General features: G+C 43.8%; 2 protein-coding genes across 2 annotated transcripts; one reads left to right on the top strand and one right to left on the bottom strand.

Annotated features, from left to right (window-relative positions):
* Positions 1–1,646: 1,646 nt before the first annotated feature.
* LOC114583386 (vomeronasal type-2 receptor 26-like) lies at positions 1,647–11,997 on the top strand. Its single transcript, XM_077918063.1, has 6 exons — positions 1,647–1,819; positions 2,729–2,906; positions 5,667–6,521; positions 9,026–9,253; positions 10,238–10,364; positions 11,093–11,997. Exons 1-6 carry the CDS (start codon positions 1,647–1,649, stop codon positions 11,995–11,997), a joined length of 2,466 nt encoding a protein of 821 aa, XP_077774189.1.
* Positions 11,998–15,173: 3,176 nt separating this feature from the next.
* LOC114583388 (vomeronasal type-2 receptor 26-like) lies at positions 15,174–18,366 on the bottom strand. The gene is made up of 2 exons (XM_028704711.2): positions 18,252–18,366; positions 15,174–16,084 (listed from the first exon to the last, which is right to left on the bottom strand). The coding sequence occupies exon 2, from the start codon at positions 16,080–16,082 to the stop codon at positions 15,174–15,176; it is 909 nt and encodes a 302-aa protein (XP_028560544.2). The 5' UTR covers positions 16,083–16,084; positions 18,252–18,366.

The following is an 18,366-nucleotide window of genomic DNA, read 5'->3' as shown; positions in this document are numbered from 1 at the left end:
TCCCTCTTCTCATTGCATGAAGGCCAGAAAGGTCTGCACTCAGCAACCTGTCTAGCTCTGCTAGAAAAGCATTTCATCTTGTGTTTATGCCCCCGGACAGCCTGGTTGTGAGCATAGCTTGGGTTTAATGGTCCTGCTTGTATGATCCTGTATCTACATCATCTATTACAGCCACCATATAGTCAGCGGGGTGTTGTGGTTAAATCAGTGGTCATTTCTGCTGTTTCTAAGAGGTGCAATGCTATTAATGTCATCTTGCTATATTTACTGTACTAAAATATTGGGTTTTTTATATTGCTATATTTGCTACTTTGTTGTTCTTTTATTATGAAATTGTTCTTGACACTGCGGATTTTGAGATGTGTTCCTGTATTCTTGTTGTTAGCTACTTGGAGTAAGATGCTTTTAGTAGAAGTGCAGTGTATAAATAAAAATGCTAATGAATGATTGACCTGTACTTTCAGTCTTCCCAGGACACATGTTAAGGTAACCAGTCTATAGTTTCTAGGGCCTTAAGGTCCACTGAAGCCAAATTCATCTTAAGTGAACTTGGAAGTTTCTGCAATACAGTACTGGGCAGGGAATGAATAGTCTCTGGCAGAAATTATAAGATGGGCAACATATGGCATGGGAAGAGGGGGAGGGTCAGCTGGGATGACGAGTTGCTCCTTGCTCTCTGGGTATCTCATTACAAATGAACAGAAATCCAACAGAGAAGATGCAGGATAAAAAAGTTAATAAAGGATCCACAACATGGAGGAGAGAAGTCCATGGGGATTTATGGAATACATTTTTTTTGCGGGGGGGGGGGGTTGCTTGAGGATTGTTTTTCGATTTGAAAAATTGAAAATAAATAAATTTATTAAAAAACACAACAAAACAAATGAACAGAATTCAGGAATGCAGAGAACACAAACTTAGGGCTGGTTTTCAACGACATTTAACTCCCTCAACACACATCATTTTTTCAAGGGGATTTCTGCCATCATCATCATATTAATCTGTCAGTTTGTGAATACCAGTGAGACCTTCACAGAGCAAGCTGAGTAACTTCACTTTCAAATGCAATGCATCTAACATGGTATTTGCTCAAAGGTCCCTGCTTGTACAATGTTGAGAATATAAATATCATCTGCTCCCAACTACTATACTTACATCCACCTAGTTTCCTGCTACAAATTGCACTATCTGGGACCATTAATTCCCATAACACCATTAGACGACCACATGAGCTGGATGAATGCAGTTGTCACATCTAAGTGCCTGTAAATCTCAATGATATTATTATCCTCCCTGTAATTATGAAATTAAGCATGGAAGCTTCGTTTGCACTTTATCAAGGGAGCTGCAGATATGAGTTGCATTATTATCAATGAAGATAGGAGGGTGCTGTGAATATCGCCAGTACAGTTCCAAGGTGTAACAAGAGATAGTCAGAGCTTGGTCAGGCTGATAACAGATGCTTCACACTGCACAATCTGACTCACAAATCAGTGTAGTGAGGACTTAAGTTAAGCTGCCCAACACAGCAAAGGACTTACAGAAAGATAATGTGGGGACAGGAGAATTTAGGTAGAAGAGGAATTATTTCATGTAAGATAGTTGGATTTATATTACTATTGCCATCAGTGCTTCTACTTCAGGTGATGTGCACGATTCCTAACACTAAGTGCGGCATCTGCAGTCCCCTTCCTTTTCTTCACAATTATTACCAACCAGGAGACCTCATCGTTGCTGGTATTATGTCTCAGATCTCCATATTATTCAGCCCAATAGACTTTGATAAATGTCCTTCTACTGACCTCTTTGATGACATTGTGTAAGATTTGTTTTGTAAAAACCTCTGGTACCATATGTTATATTAATTTTCCCTAGGAGTGCCAGGCCCATAGAGCAATGGTAGACCCAGTGAATGAGAGAAGAACGACAGCTTTCTCTGTCTTTGGCAAATAGCTGCATCATGCCCATATTAATCATCATCTATTATCTTTTTAGTTGTGGCAGCCATGAATCTAATATCAGCAGCTTAAGCAGCATTTCAAGCCCAGAATCTGCCACAATGTGCAGAGTTTGGAACAGACAGATCTTGGGCTAAGCAACATTATTATCTGTACATCATAACTCAGATTAGTGGGGTACAAATCACTCAAGTGAGCCTTAACTGTTTAAGGACTGCAGTACCTAAAAAACTATTATGCCCCATATGAACTACGTGAGACCTTGTGATCATCATCTGAGGCCTTTCTTTGTGTGCCCCCCTTCACAAGAGGTTCAGAGCCTTTTTCTGGAGTGGCCCCTCTTTGTAGAATACGCTGCTAAGGGAGGCTCACCTGGTTCCTTTGTTACATTTTTTAAGGAGCCATATGTATTCTTGTGTTTTTATGTTTTAAAGTGTCCTATGATCTGTGGATGAACACCTGTGTAGAAATTTAATTTAAAAAATAAGTAGATTTAAAGACCATAGTTTAGAGCTGGAACTTGTAAATGTTAATATGCCTCCAGATTTACCTGAATTGAGATTGATCAGTAAGATAGTATTGGTGTAGCTATGGTGTCGCAATTGTCCTATCCAGAAGGAAATGCACTGTGTTACAGCATGCAACTCTCATTTCAGGGTTATGACACAACTCTACCAACATATCCTGGCATTAGCATTTGCTGTAAAAGAGATCAATGCTAACGTCCAAATCTTACCCAACATCACTCTGGGCTTCCACATCTATAACAGCCATTTTAGTGCCAGCTGGACCTATCGTGCCTCCTTGGAACTCCTCTCTACGTACAGCAGATTCATCCCCAACTACAAGTGTGACGCCCAGAATGAACTAGCAGCAGTCATTGGAGGTCCAAACTCTAAGGTTTGTCTTCATATGGCAAGTATACTGAGCAACTACAAGATTCCACAGGTAACAATCTCTCAGAGCTCCTCTCCTGATAGAAAACTACCCAGAACATTAGGTCTTCTTTTCAGACAAAATGATGGTACTTGATCAGCTGCCACTTAGCAACTGTTACAGTGTTGATCCTTTGTCGGTTCTTTTTTATTTCCTTTTTCTCCTTGTTGCTTAATATAGAATGTTATTAGCTTAACTGACTTAGAATCATAGAATCATAGAGTTGGAATAGACTACAAGGGCCATCGAGTCCAACCCCCTGCCAAGCAGGAAACACCATCAGAGCACTCCTGACATATGGTTGTCAAGCCTCTGCTTAAAGACCTCCAAAGAAGGAGACTCCACCACACTCCTTGGCAGCAAATTCCACTGTCGAACAGCTCTTACTCTCAGGAAGTTCTTCCTAATGTTTAGGTGGAATCTTCTTTCTTGTAGTTTGGATCCATTGCTCTGTGTCCGCTTCTCTGGAGCAGCAGAAAACAACCTTTCTCCCTCCTCCATATGACATCCTTTTATATATTTGAACATGGCTATCATATCACCCCTTAACCTCCTCTTCTCCAGGCTAAACATGCCCAGCTCCCTTAGCCGTTCCTCATAAGGCATTGTTTCCAGAATACAGCAGAATACAGTGGCACTATTACTTCCCTTGATCTAGATGCTATACTCCTATTGATGCAGCCCAGAATTGCATTGGCTTTTTTAGCTGCCACGTCACAATGTTGGCTCATGTCAAGTTTGTGGTCAACCAAGACTCCTAGATCCTTTTCACATGTACTGCTCTCAAGTCAGGTGTCACCCATCTTGTATTTGTGCCTCTCATTTTTTTTGCCCAAGTGCAATACTTTACATTTCTCCCTGTTAAAGTTTATCTTGTTTGTTTTGGCCCAGTTCTCTAATCTGTCAAGGTCGTTTTGAAGTGTGATCCTGTCCTCTGGGGTGTTAGCCACCCCTCCCAGTTTGGTGTCATCTGCAAATTTGATCAGGATGCCCTTGAGTCCATCATCCAAGTCATTGATAAAGATGTTGAATAAGACCGGGCCCAAGACAGAACCCTGTGGCACCCAGTGGCGTAGCGTGGGGGGTGCCAGGGGTGCCGGCTGCACCGGGCGCAACATCTGGGGGGGCGTGAGTCCAGAGGGAAGGGACAAGTTCCTTCCTCCACCGGGCTCCCCGCCGCCACCGCCAGCCTTGCGCCCTAGCGCGCGTGTGCCCCCCGCCGCTGCTGCGCTCCACTCACTACTTGCAGGAGGAGCAGCCGCTGCAGCAGCGCTGACGCCACCACTGACGCCTGGCCAGGCACGGGCAGCCTCCGCACCCCGACGCCGAGGCCATCCCTTCCCCCTTTTTTTGCAGAGCTGGGGGAGGGGGAGGTTTTAAAAGGGGGTCTTGCATTGGCGATCCTGCAGCACTTTGGGCCGCACAACGCGAGCGCGCAGCACGGATCAGCCATGACCCCACCCCGTGCATTTCCCGGGAAAAAGTGCTCCACGTTGGAGGCGCGTTTCCCCTTCATTCCCTCTCGTGCAAATCCTCCTTGGGTTCCCTCCCCCGTCTTTCCTCTCCCTACCCCACAAAAGCCTCACCTCGTCGCCTGCTCGCTGCCTCTCGCCTCCGCAGGAGCGTTTCCCTCCGCGGAAGAAGGAGCAGGGCGCTTCTGCAACGCCCCCAGCGTTTTACAAGAATATCATGGGGCACCTTGTCGAATGCCTTGCTGAAATCAAGGTAGGCTACATCCACTGCGTTCCCTTCATCTACCAGGCTTGTAATTCTGTCAAAAAACGAGATCAGGTTAGTCTGACATGACTTATTTTTCAGAAATCCATGCTGACTATTGGTGATCACAGCATTCCTTTCTAGGTGCTGACAGACTGTTTGCTTAATGATCTGCTCCAGAATCTTCCCTGGTATTGATTTCAGACTGACTGGGCGATAATTATTTGGATCCTCTCTTTTCCCCTTTTTGAAAATAGGGACAACATTTGCCCTCCTCCAGTCTGCCGGGACTTCGCCTGTTCTCCAGGAATTCTCAAAGATGACTGCCAGTGGTTCTGAGATCACATCTGCCAGTTCTTTTAATACTCTTGGATGCAGTTTGTCTGGCCCTGGAGACTTGAATACATCTAAACTAGCCAAGTATTCTTGTACTATCTCCTTAGTTATTCTGGGCTGTGTTTCCTCTGCTGACTCATTTGCTCCAAATTCTTCAGGTCGGGCATTGTATTCTTTATCGGAGAAGACTTGGAAATAAATAGTGAGGAGCTAGATAGCTTAATACAAATTATTGAAATAAGCTGCTGAGGGACTGTAGTAAGGTGTCCTACAGATGTTATTGACATCCAACTTTCACCAGCCCCAGCCAGCAAGAGCAACCTATTCATAGATTATGGGAGTTCTCATCCTGCAATGGAATATGGCGGAAGTCCTGTTTCACCAGTGTAATGTAAGACATGGCACTACCATGAAAGTTAACTGAGCATTATTGCTTGAGCAGATTGCCACAACTCTCAACCAGCATATACTTTGTGCTACTACAATTTCACTGGTGAGAACATTGTTCTATGTTTAGTGGATTGCTCATTCTTTAATGTTCTCTTAAGCTTGAGGAAGTTTGAGGAAAACCTGGACAAGATCCCATGTCAGAAGCACTCCCTAAAATCAATATCTGAAATCTAGATTGTATTTTAACTGCAGTGAATACTAGTTAACATAGAAAACTACTGTACACTTAAACAACATTTTTCATCTCCTCATTTCCTGTCTTTGATTTAGCTCATCTATGGTCCTGCTCCAATGAGAAATATTAAAACTGAAGTTGCTTTCCTTAACCAAATGTTCCCAAATATAGACCATCAATATGAAGGGATTCTCAAGTTATTGCTACACTTCAGATGGCTCTGGACTGGTGTGTTGATTGTGAATGATGAGAATGGAGAGAGGTTTCTACAGAGCGTGGTTCCAAAATTTATTCGGAGAGGAATCTGCTTTGATTTCATAGGAAGATTTCCATCAATTTCTTATACTAATGGTGTTACGGACTTGGTTGCAGATGGGCTCAAGTCATTTAATGTTGCAATGAGAAGTACTGTTAACGTGTTGATCATTCATGGGGAAATTGATTCCATGACACTTTTGAGAATGTTTCCTGCTATGTCAGAATATGAAGATATACCAATAAAGGCTAAAGGGAAAGTTTGGGTTATGACAGTACAGATGGATTTCACATCACTTCCCTATCAGAGAGATCAGGACATAGACTTCCTCCATGGCACTCTATCCTTCACAATTCACTCAAAGGAGGTTTTGGGATTCCAGGAATTTGTTCAGATGAGAAATCCCATCTTGGAAAAAGAAGATGGCTTTATGAGGATATACTGGGAAAAGGCATTTCAGTGTCATTTCCCTGACTCTGAAGGAAATATGCAAGATGGAGATATTTGCACTGGGGAGGAGAAGCTGGAGACTCTTCCTGGCTCTGTTTTTCCAACAAGCATGACTGGCCACAGCTATAGCATCTACAATGCAGTCTATGCTGTGGCACACGCTGTGCATGCCATGCAGTCATCTAAATTCAAGCGCAGGGTGGATGAAGGGCGGCTGAAGCTTTGGAATCAACAGATGTGGAAGGTAATATCATGAGCACAATAATGCAGGAATGCTCACCATAGCCCTGGAAATAACAATAAAAAGAAAGTATCCAGAGTGTTTGAAAGGTTTCTGTTTCTACCAAGGGTGGTTAGCATCTCAAGACCAAATTACACGTGACATTGAAAACATAGCTCACTGTTGTGTGAATCTGTTACAGGGACCTCACTCAGGACTGTGACTGACTCATACTGAATGGGGTTAGGCCTTTCATTTTACTAATAGAAGATTATGCCAGGAGTTTCCATTTAAGGCCAAATGGCAGCTTCTTCAGAAGGAGATCTCTCTCTCTCTCTCTCTCTCTCTCTCTCTCTCTCTCTCTCTCTCTCTCTCATTGTTCTTCATGAAAAGAGATCATATTAAAAGAGCATATTAAAAAAAAACCTTACTTAAATCAAATGCCTATATGTATGCTGAGAAAGAGAGATTAGAGGAGGTAGTTTTACAGCATTCACTTACCATAATAAAATATTGCTGGACCAGGACATTGGCCCATCTAGTCCAGCATCCTCTTTCATCAAAAGAAGATGATGGTGATGAAGTGCTCAGTGACTTCTATTACATCCATTACTGGTCTTTATGAATCTTTTGAAGGGCCCATTGCTCATTTCCCTCAAGAGGGAAAGTTCATCATCAACCTGTTATCCCATCATTCCCCCTGCCAAATGTAGCTCAGCTGCGTGGTAAGAAATAACTTCCTTAATAATAGTGCTTTGGGAAAAGTTTAATTAAACCAACATGGAGAACTAGAGGCTGCATTTGATATCATAAACTGGGCGACTTTCCCAAACCGGTCCATTCTTAGAGTGAGAGTTGGAGGAATAGACCCATGAGAACCCCTGAGCAAAGAGTTCACCATTCATGAGGATGTCATTGTATGGTCCAGCAGGTTTAACCAGCTTTGACTCCAGGCACATTTTTGCAGGCTATTTTGCCAGTCTAAAAAAGTGTCATGGAAATACTTCTGTCTGTAGTTCTAAGGCAAGGATGGGGAACCTCCAGCCCTCCTGATGTTTCTGAACTGCAACACCCATATTCCCAGCAAACATAGCCAATACCTGTAGGTCCCGCACCCTACAACTACAATGTCTACATAGAAGTCTATGTGGTTGCACATGCTCTGCATGCCATGCACCCATCTAGACTCAAAGGCAGAATGACAGTGGATGAAGGAATAACATTACAGAATGAGCAGTTGTGGAGGGTAATGTCCCGAGAATGCTAAAAGCAGAGTAGAAAAGGTGATGGATCAGTTGAAAGGTTTCCCAAGGCAGCCAACTTGATACCTGTGGGAAGTGTTCAATCATGACATTTTGGCAATAGGCCACTCCCAACAGTCTGGTGTTCAGAGGCACCCTGGCCCTTTTTCTGGAGCAAGTATATAGTCATTGTGGCTAATAGCCATAGATATCCAATGTCTTCCTTGACTTTGTCTAATCTCCACTGCTCACCAGAAGCAAAGGTGTGATGGCCTGGGAATCCGATTAAGAGGCTGAACCAGAGGAATCCCAGCCTGCACAGGAGTCCCCGCCTCCAGGGCCGCCTGAACTGGGGCAGGGCCTTGATTCTGAAGTGCCTGCACCTGTGCCGGATCCTCAGGAGCAGGTACCAGTTGTATCTACTCTGGCTCCGGAGGTGGTTGAGGACACAGTGCCTACAGGTGCACCTCTCCCAGCCCTGTCAGGGGAAGGTGAGTCTCCCCCTGGGCCCAGTAACCCTCCAGCCTCTCCTGAGCTGCAGAGGCTCAGGGCAGAGAGGCGGAGGGAACTGGTTTCTCCCAGGAGGAGTGCTCGCCTTAAGGTCAGGAGAGGCGGGTCTCCTGGGGGCCGGGAACGCCCCTGGCGTCAGAGAAGATAAAGGCCAGTCAGCCCAGTCCCAGGTTGCGGGAGCAATGTCGTTGAAGAGCTGTTTCGGCCAGCACCCAGTCCTGTTCCTCCAGAGTTCCTGTCCTTGCCTGGCTCCTCGCTTTGGACCCCGACTCGCCCGTGGAGGACAGACTACCGACCCTCGACCCAGGTCCTGGACCTCGCCCCATGGTAACCTCCCCCTGGGACCAGCACAAAAGGAATAAATAGAGAATCTAGATTCTCTGGAAAGTCCCAAAGGTGATCATGATAAACATGGCACAGGATTTTTTCCTGCTTCTACCATCCACCACGTCAAGGTTATAAATGTAGTAGTTGCTATACCATTCTGACCTGCTCCACTGCTGCCGATTTACTTCCTTCATTAGTACCACTGTTACATTTTATTATTGTAGTTTATTACTGTATCAGTTTATTGTTATACGTATCTCTCAACGTTCCTGCAATAAGCTCAAGGTGGCCTATCGGGCTCTTCCTCTCTCCGTATCCATTCTTCCTTGGTATAAAGCTTTAAACAGTTCAGTAATCAATTGCGAATGATCACCAGCCTTTTGTATATTCTTATGAATTTGCTTTCTTTTAATTTCTCTCTGATTCTATCTATTCTTTCTCCCCAAACAGCTCAACCACTTTGTTAAAAGCATCTCATTTAATAATAGTGGTGGGGGGAAAGTTTCCTTCAACCAAAATGGAGAGTTAGAGTCTGGATTTGATATTATAAACTGGGTTACATTTCCCAACCAGTCCTTTCGGAGGGTGAAAGTTGGAAAGATCGACCCCATGGCTCCCAAAGAAGAAGTGTTCAGCATTTGTGAAGAAGCCATTGTGTGGCCCAGCAGGTTTAACCAGGTGAGATAAATTCATGTTTTGTAGCCTATCCATCACTTCTACAACGATTCGCAGTACAGATACTGACCTAGCTCTGTGCTTTGTATATCCATGTGCTTAGTATAGGAATGAGGGCATGGCTGTAGAGATCTTCCATGTTTTGCCAATTAAGTGACACTCATTAAATCCACTCTTGCACTACAACCACCAAATTTACCACCTGAAAATATTTTTGTTGTTGTTTAGTCGTTTAGTCGTATCCGACTCTTCGTGACCCCATGGACCAGAGCACCCCAGGCACTCCTGTCTCCCACTGCCTCCCGCAATTTGGTCAAACTCATGCTGGTAGCTTCACAAATACTATCCAACCATCTCGTCCTCTGTTGTCCCCTTCTCCTCCATCTTTCCCAACATCAGGGTCTTTTCCAGGGAGTCTTCTCTTCTCATGAGGTGGCCAAAGTATTGGAGCCTCAGCTTCACAATCTGTCCTTCCAGTGAGCACTCAGGGCTGATTTCCTTAAGAATGGATAGGTTTGATCTTCTTGCAGTCCATGGGACTCTCAAGAGTCTCCTCCAGCACCATAATTCAAAAGCATCAATTCTTCGGCAACCAGCCTTCTTTATGGTCCAGCTTTCACTTCCATACATCACTACTGGGAAAACCATAGCTTGGACTGATATATAAAAAAAGTAAAACTTGATAAATTTACGGAGGGTCATATTCGTGTAGGGGAAGACAGCCTAAGGATTCCTTTTTTCACAACGGGGCTTGCTGGTTTCCTTTCCCTACCCAAATCTGTGACATATTGATCTGCTTTCCTTTGGACCACATCAGTGAGGTCAAGAAAAATGACTTTTTGTCTGGGCAACCTAGGAACTCCATACACACTGTCCAGGTTTGGTGCTGCTAATGCAGCAGTTCAAGGAGATAGTTCAGCAAGTATACATTGTGGACACACGATATTGCAAAAAAAGAAACTATGATCCTCTTTCATTTGTGGACAGGCACAGCCTCTTTCTCTTTGTAATGCCAATTGTCCTTTGGGTTATCAAAAAACAAAGAAGGAAGGGAAACCATTTTGCTGCTATGATTGCGTCTTATGTCCAGAAGGGAAGATTTCCAACCAGACAGGTAAGAGACATCATGTATAGAGCCTTTAAAATGTATTGACATTAAGATATTCAGACACACAATTCCCTAGTGGTGTTCAGTTGTTCAGAAAATTCAGGAAAATTGTTCAGAATTTTGTGAATGTTGTTGTTCCTTATATGGGGATACAGCCTGATATATTCAATGATCAGTCCAAGCCATTGACAGTTGGTAATTACTCAGATGAAGGAGGTATCAAAAACTGAAAAAACAGCTAACAATTTGTTGGGTCTCTGGACCGTAATATTGATGATGATGATGATGAAAAAACAGAAACCCTCAGAAATATGAAAGAACTTCAGGAAAAAGCTAACGGTGCAACAGCCTCTCTCTCTTAAAGATAAGACCCGAGAATCAATTTTCACAATTCGGAGATGCGATAAAACTGAAATACAACTTTGCTCCAGTAGACATATTAGAATGGGAAGTTCAAATAATGTTGGGATGTTTAAAAATGTGAACAAGTAAAATCTGCTAGAATCCTGACAGTAAGTGATAATATTGAGCTTCAGATGTCGTGTTAGGTCCTAACATTTGGGGGTGGGTGGGAATTGAATACGGCATTTTGCTAATAATATAATTACATGAGAAGTGTGGCAAATTGTTTTTAAGATTTGAAGCTGGCAACCCTTATTTAAGGTTTATTGTTTTCATTTTGATCATTTTAGTATTATGCATGTAGTGGTGCTCCTACAGCTTCTCTTTTTCAGACATGGATGAATGCTTTCAATGCCCACCGGATCATTACCCAAATGTGGAAAAGGATTCATGCGTGCCAAAGGTCATCCATTTCTTGTCTTATGGGGAACCCCTGGGGATCTCTTTGGCCTTCTTTGCTCTTTCCTTGTCCTTCCTTACAGCTTTGGTGCTTTGGATTTTCATTAAGCACCAGGACACTCCCATCGTCAAAGCCAACAACCGCAACCTCTCCTACACTCTCCTAATCTCCCTCTTGCTTGCTTTCCTTTGTGCTCTTCTATTCATCGGTCGACCTAAGAAAGTGACGTGTCTCCTTCGACAAACAGCTTTTGGCATCATCTTTTCAGTGGCAGTTTCTTGTGTGCTGGCCAAGACAATCATTGTGGTCCTTGCTTTCATCGTCACCAAACCAGGGTCCAGCATGAGGAAATGGGGGGGGGGGAAACAACAGGCCACTTTGATTATTCTTTCTTGTTCCTTGATTCAAGCTGATCTTTGTACTGTGTGGCTGGCAACCTCTCCCCCATTTCCAGCTTTAGATATGAACTCAATGAGTAAAGAAATTGTTCTGGAATGTAATGAAGGGTCAGTCACTATGTTCTACTGTGTCTTGGGGTTTATGGGCTTGCTGGCCATTGTCAGCTTCTCTGTAGCCTTCCTAGCCAGGAAGTTACCAGACAGCTTTAATGAAGCCAAGTTTATCACCTTCAGTATGTTGGTATTTTGCAGTGTGTGGCTGTCCTTTGTTCCAACTTATTTAAGCACAAAGGGAAAATATATGGTGGCTGTGGAGATTTTCTCCATCTTGGCCTCCAGTGCTGGTTTACTAGGCTGTATATTTTCCCCAAAATGTTATATTATTGTGATGAAGCCAGAGCTCAACAGCAAGGACCAGTTAAGAAGAAGAAATCAGTGAAGCACCTACAATTCTATGGCCGTGGTCTATCTAAATTTGTATCTACGGAAAGGGATTTAAGGCAGCCACAATTGATTAGTTCAACTGGATTTCAGTTTAGATTACAGTTTCTCCCTTTATTCCCTCATTAGGCAGGACATATATATTGCAACATATGGATTGAATATAGGAACCATCCTATGTTAATATCAACTCCCTATCCCAAGTCTGCCAACCAAACAAGATATGGGAGCCAAAGCTTTCTTCCTTAGGTTTGCCAAATGTAGTGGCATAATTATGTGCCACCTTGAGTGGATATGAAGATACACCCTCTTTGAAGCTAACCTATGTTAATTCATTATTTCCTGCCCACATCCAGCAGCCCAACAACATATAGCCAACCCAAGAATATAAGCTCTGCCCTTCCATTTTTAAATCCACAGCAAAGCCATTTATTTCCTGAATGCAACAGTACAAACAATAAATCCAAGTTATACAGAGCCCAGGATTTGTGGGAAATTTATTTTGTCTGCCTATATGCAAATGTGTTATATCGTTTGGCTTGTTGTTCTGTGGAGATTCCCAACTCCAGAAACCTCCTGCCCCAACCCTTTGTGTTGTATCCAACTGCTTCATCCCATGAGTGGAAGCATTTCGGCTTGTACAATGGATTTTCTCCCTTCTCCTCACCCTGGGTGGGCCTCATACCCTCCCAATATCTGTTCCAGAGTGTCGGGGGAGGGAGAACCTAGGACAGATTTAGAGTTCAAATGGGGGAGTGGGAGATCGAACCTTTTACAAAAGTAAATGAGAAAAAAGTTCCGGAGCAGCCTTCCACCTTCTCACACATAGGGCAGAGGCAAAAGAGTGAGCCGCAACACATGTAAGTTTTGCATTTGTATAGTACAGTGGTGCCCCGCAAGACGAATGCCTCGCAAGACGAAAAACTCGCTAGACAAAAGAGTTTTTCGGTTTTTGAGGTGCTTCGCAAGACGAATTTCCCTATGGGCTTGCTTCGCAAGACGAAACATCTTGCGAGTTCTTGTGAGTTTGTTTCCTTTTTCTTAAAGCCGCTAAGCCGTTAATAGCCACTAAGCCATTAATAGCCGCTAAGCTGCTAAGCCGCTAATAGCCGTGCTTCGCAAGACGAAAAAACCGCAAGACGAAGAGACTCGCGGAACGGATTAATTTCGTCTTGCGAGGCACCACTATACACTAGTACCTGAACACACTCACAAGTCAAGTAAGGTGTATTACCAGAGTTCAAACACACATTCCAGTGAGGGAAAAGAACTCTGGGTGTGGAGCTGGCTAGTAAGGGGTTTAAACTGGGTAAGATTCCAAATATCAGCATCATATTCAGCTCCCAGATCTGGAATTCCCAAGCCCTGTTCTCACTGCATGAAGGCCAGAATGGTCTGCACTCAGCAACCTGTTTAGCTCTGCTGGTGAGTGCATTTCATCTAGCAAAGCATTCCAACTTGTGTTATTCCCCTGAACAGCCTGGTGTGGAGCAAAGCTTATGTATAATGCTTGTATGATACTGAATCTACATCATTTATTACAGCCACCATATAGTCAGCAGGGTGTTGTGGTTAGATGAGTGGTTATTTTTGCTTTTTCCAAGTGGTGTGATGCTAATAATAATAATAATAATAATAATAATAATAAAGAGATGTTGTTGCTGACACCAGCTTCAAATAGAGTTATACCTCAGAACAATTTCCCTAAATCACCCTAGTCATATTCACTCACATCCTGGGATGCATCTACACTCATGATTTTTAACATTAAGGAAGGGTTAAGGAATGTTTTTGATACTGTATATGGCCAAATGACGTCCTACTTTTAATGTTCATGGTGCATTATTAAAAGGGGACTCCACTGGGTGCTGCAGAGAAACCAGTAAAACAACCAAGGTTAAAAACGCTTTAATTAACAAGTGTGCCCTGTGACGTTTTAGAACGACATAACTAATATTGTTCTAATAACACTAAGCAGGTCAATGTTGATCCAGCCCAGGTTTAGCAGCTACTGGGTAGAAAAAAAGAAACTCAGGCCTGCAAAACAGTTGAGAGCACAAGTCTCAGACTTCAACACTTGCACACTGACATCAGCAGAAGTCACATAAATCTTTTCCAAAGTACAGAACTTAAACTAACCGACAAATATTCAGCATTTCTCCACACAAGCTATTACAGTAACAAGTAAGGATTATTTTTCTGGAAGTTACATAAGTTGTCTGCTGCTTCTGTCAATGAAATAAAGAGGTTTTAATCCAGATAGTTGTAGTAGTTTAACTGATTTCCATCAACATTAAGAGCTACTATGTGAGTCTGAATCTAGCCTAATATGAGTTTCTCATGTATATTTTCTTTTGACTATATATTGTGAGGTCAATTAATCTTAAATGTCATACATCAATAAGACTAATCTATGTTTCATTTGTTTTAGTAGGTCTACTCTAAACATGACTCATTCCAGATCCAAACTGCAGTTCATATTGCATTTTAGATAGAGTAAATAAATAAAAATGCAACAGTAACATAGGACTCGGTCCCATAAATTTCAGCATGATTAGGCCCATGCGTATTATTTATTTAATATTATTTTTCTTTATTAGAGGGACGCGGGTGGCGCTGTGGGTAAAACCTCAGCGCCTAGGACTTGCTGACCGTATGGTCGGCGGTTTGAATCCCTGCGGCAGGGTGCGCTCCCGTCGCTCGGTCCCAGCTCCTGCTCACCTAGCAGTTCGAAAGCACCCTTAAGTGCAAGTAGATAAATAGGTACCGCTTTATAGCGGGAAGGTAAACGGTGTTTCCGTGTGCTGCGCTGGTGCAGGCTCCCCAGAGCAGCTTCGTCACGCTGGCCACGTGACCCGGAAGTTTCTTCGGACAGTGCTGGCCCCCGGCCTCTTAAGCGAGATGGGCGCGCAACCCCAGAGTCGGTCACGACTGGCCCGTATGGGCAGGGGTACCTCTACCTTTACTATTTTTCTTTATTAAGTTCTATACTGCCCTTCACCCAAAGATCACAGGGTGCTTTACAAAATAAAATCACAAAAATACATACCATAATAACAAATGGGAACAATTACTCCCCCATACAGTTTGAAAGGCCATAGGAAAGAGATGCATCTCACTGACTTAATTCCTTAATTCTCGTTGCTAATTTAAATTGGGCCAGGGCCAAATGATTTAGAATATTTCAATGTTTCTTCTTCTTAGCTGTTCCTTGTTGTTCAACTCTGGTCTGAACACAATGATGTAGAGCTTTGGAGAAAAGACACAAAGCAGTAAGCCAGCACTGGAGGCCAAGATGGAGAAAATCTCCACGGCAACCATATATTTACCCTTGGTGCTCAGGTAGGTTGGGACAAAGGTCAGCCAAACACTGCAAAAGACCAACATGCTAAAGGTGATAAATTTGGCTTCATTGAAACTATCCGGCAACTTTCTGGCTAAAAAGGCCACAGTGAAGCTGACAGTGGCCAGGAAGCCCATGTAGCTCAAAACACAGTAGAACATGGTGACTGAGCCCTCATTACATTCTTGAACAATTACTTTCATAACTGAGTGCATGTTGAAATCTGGGAACGGGGGAGAGGTTGAGAGCCACACAGTACAAATAGTGGCTTGAATCAGGGAGCAGGAAAGAACAATGGAAGCAGCCAATCTGTTCCCCAACCATTTCCTCATTTTGGATCCAGGCATGGTGGCCATGAAAGCTAGGACTACAATGGTGGTTTTGGCCAGGACACAAGATATCGCTCCTGAGAAGATAATGGCGAAAGCAGTTTGTCGAAGGAGACACGTCAGCTTTTGGGGTTGGCCAATGAACAGCAAAGCACAAAGGAAGGAGAGCAGTAGGAAAATGAGAAGAGTGTAGGTGAGATTCCGGTTGTTGGCCTTGACAATGGGAGTGTCCTTAAGCTTGACAAAGATGCCAAGCACTGAAGCTGTAATAAATGAAAAGGAAAGAGCCAATACTGCCAAAGAGATTCCCAAAGGTTCACCAAAAGTGAGGAAGATTATGAATTTTGGAATGCATGCATTACGGGCATTGTTTGGATACTGATCTTCTGGACATTGCAAACAGTCATCCATGTCTGAAAAAGAAAACATGAGGAAGCCCTATTTGTAGTGGAATATGGAAACCCTATTTGCAGTAGAATAATCAAGGCAAAAGGAGAGAGAAAATACCACAATGAGTGGGCACTTGGGGTAACCAGATTAATTTTACAAAGGAAGATGGATGCTAGATAGATAATTGAAAAAATAATTGAAAAAATTATATCCATCTTTCTTATGCAATTATATTTTGAGGATACTGTACTCAGAGATGGTAGTTGTGGAACCTCAAGTTTTCATCCTATAATTTCAAATGTGCCAGGACACGTACACAAGAAACCACCTCACCTGCCTGTGAATTTCACTCATCTGTCTGGAAATGGGGGGGGGGGGGGTTATAGTTCATTTGTAATTTCCACATAATAATAGAGGAGGAGCAAAGCTTCTTTTCTGAATCAGAATTCAGTCCTAGACTCCCAGCTAAATCAGATAGTGTAATGGCTTGGGTCTCTCCCACAAACACGAGACAACTCAGGCAGGCAATTATTTCAGATTTATTGTTCAAACAAACAAACAAACCAGGTCGGAACTCAGCTAATTTCTGTCATCCTCAGATAGCACAGTTGCCGGAACTAAGCTCCACCAGCTTTTCTCCCAACAGGAAAACCCCCACCTTCTCTTCCTTTCCTTTTCATGCTTCTCGTAAAGTCTCGTGATGCTACGAGATTTTGGAGAGGGCACAGCCGGTATTCCTGGGTCTGAGTCACTGTCTGGGCTGACAAGCTGCATTCTTTCACTCTGGTTCTCTCTTCCGTTATCCCTGTGCCCAGAGATCAAGTTATGGCTGCTCCCTGCTGCTTCTCCCTCCCCTCTGCATTCCATTCTTATCTGTTGTCTCTCTATGCCAGAGTTCTCATTCCCTGTCGGTGAAGGAACATAGGTGACAGGTGGCTCTTCAGTACTAACTTTTTACTACTGCTACATAGAGTGGTTCATTATTTCAAACAAGCTCTTGGCACCGATTGCTTAATGCTTACATATCAATAGTTATACCGGAATGTAATCTGTATCTAACTATATTCTCTTATCTAGAATATTCCTGATAAACCCTGTAAATCCTATTTCTTAACAAACCCAAAAACCACCTTGCTGAAACTAAGCAGTTCTGGGCAGGGGCAGAGAAAGGGGGGTAAGGTGGGGGCAGGCCGCCCCGGGTATCGCCACTGAGGTGGGAAGGGGTGACAAAATGGCAGGCAGCACTCACTGCAGGGCCTGCAGCTTGCCCAAGTCATGCATCTCTCCTGGGAGTGACATAGTGGCTTGGGTGCCCGCAGGCTTCGTGCTGCCCCAAACGGTCCGCCCGCCGCCTCCCCCTCAGCTGTAGGGCGGCTGAGTGGGAGGAGGCAGGCAGACTCATTGGAGGCCCTGCAGAGTGTCCTGCCCTGGCTGGCCGCACCCTGTGGGTGGCTGGCCCCGCCCCTGGGCGCAGGGTACGTGCGCTGCCCTAGGTGCCTGATCGGCTTGCTCCGCCACTGGTTCTGGGTCTGATTATATCATGGATGGGGGTGCCTAAGAACCACATACACACTGTGTTGGCCAGGGGTCAGCAAACTTTTTCAGCAGGGGGCCGGTCCACTGTCCGTCAGACCTTGTGGGAGGCCAGACTATTTTTTTTGGGGGGGGGGATGAACAAATTCCTATGCCCCACAAATAACCCAGAGATGCATTTTAAATAAAAGGACACATTCTACTCATGTAAAAACACACTGATTCCCGGACCATTCATGGGCTGGATTTAGAAGGCGATTGGGCCGGATCCGGCCCCTGGGCCTTAGTTTGCCTACCCATGGTCTTAGAAATGGTCTGGATAGAAATAGTGAGGGATATGAATCACACCCCGCCCCCCCCCCCGCCACAAACACAAATAGCTGTTTTGTATTTGCGAGTCCATAATGTCAGGTTGAGCTGTTGGTTGGATGAGATGGGGAGGTTTATGAAATATGCAAGGTAGTTTGTATAGAAAAGATGCAGAGTTGTTTTTGTTAAGAACATTGAGTGGTTGCACCTCAGTTCGCCCATGCAGCCATGTCCTGCTAGCTGGCATTGATTGCTACTCATGCAAAGTAAGTAAGTAAGTAAGTAAGTAAGGAGATTAAACATCCCAAGATTAAGCCATTTGTGAAAGATTACCACAACACATCTTACCCTTCTGGTTTGAGAACTTCCCTTCTGGACAGGCAAGGCAATCATAGCAGCAAAATGGCCTCCCTTCCTTCTTGGTTCTTCTGTAACCCAAATGGCAATGGTCATTACAAAGAGA

The sequence above is a fragment of the Podarcis muralis genome, chromosome 13, assembly GCF_964188315.1.
Source record: "Podarcis muralis chromosome 13, rPodMur119.hap1.1, whole genome shotgun sequence".
NCBI classification, from domain to species: Eukaryota; Metazoa; Chordata; class Lepidosauria; order Squamata; family Lacertidae; genus Podarcis; species Podarcis muralis.
The sequence above is the reverse complement of the archived record's forward strand: the minus strand, read 5'-3'. Positions and strand labels throughout refer to the sequence as shown.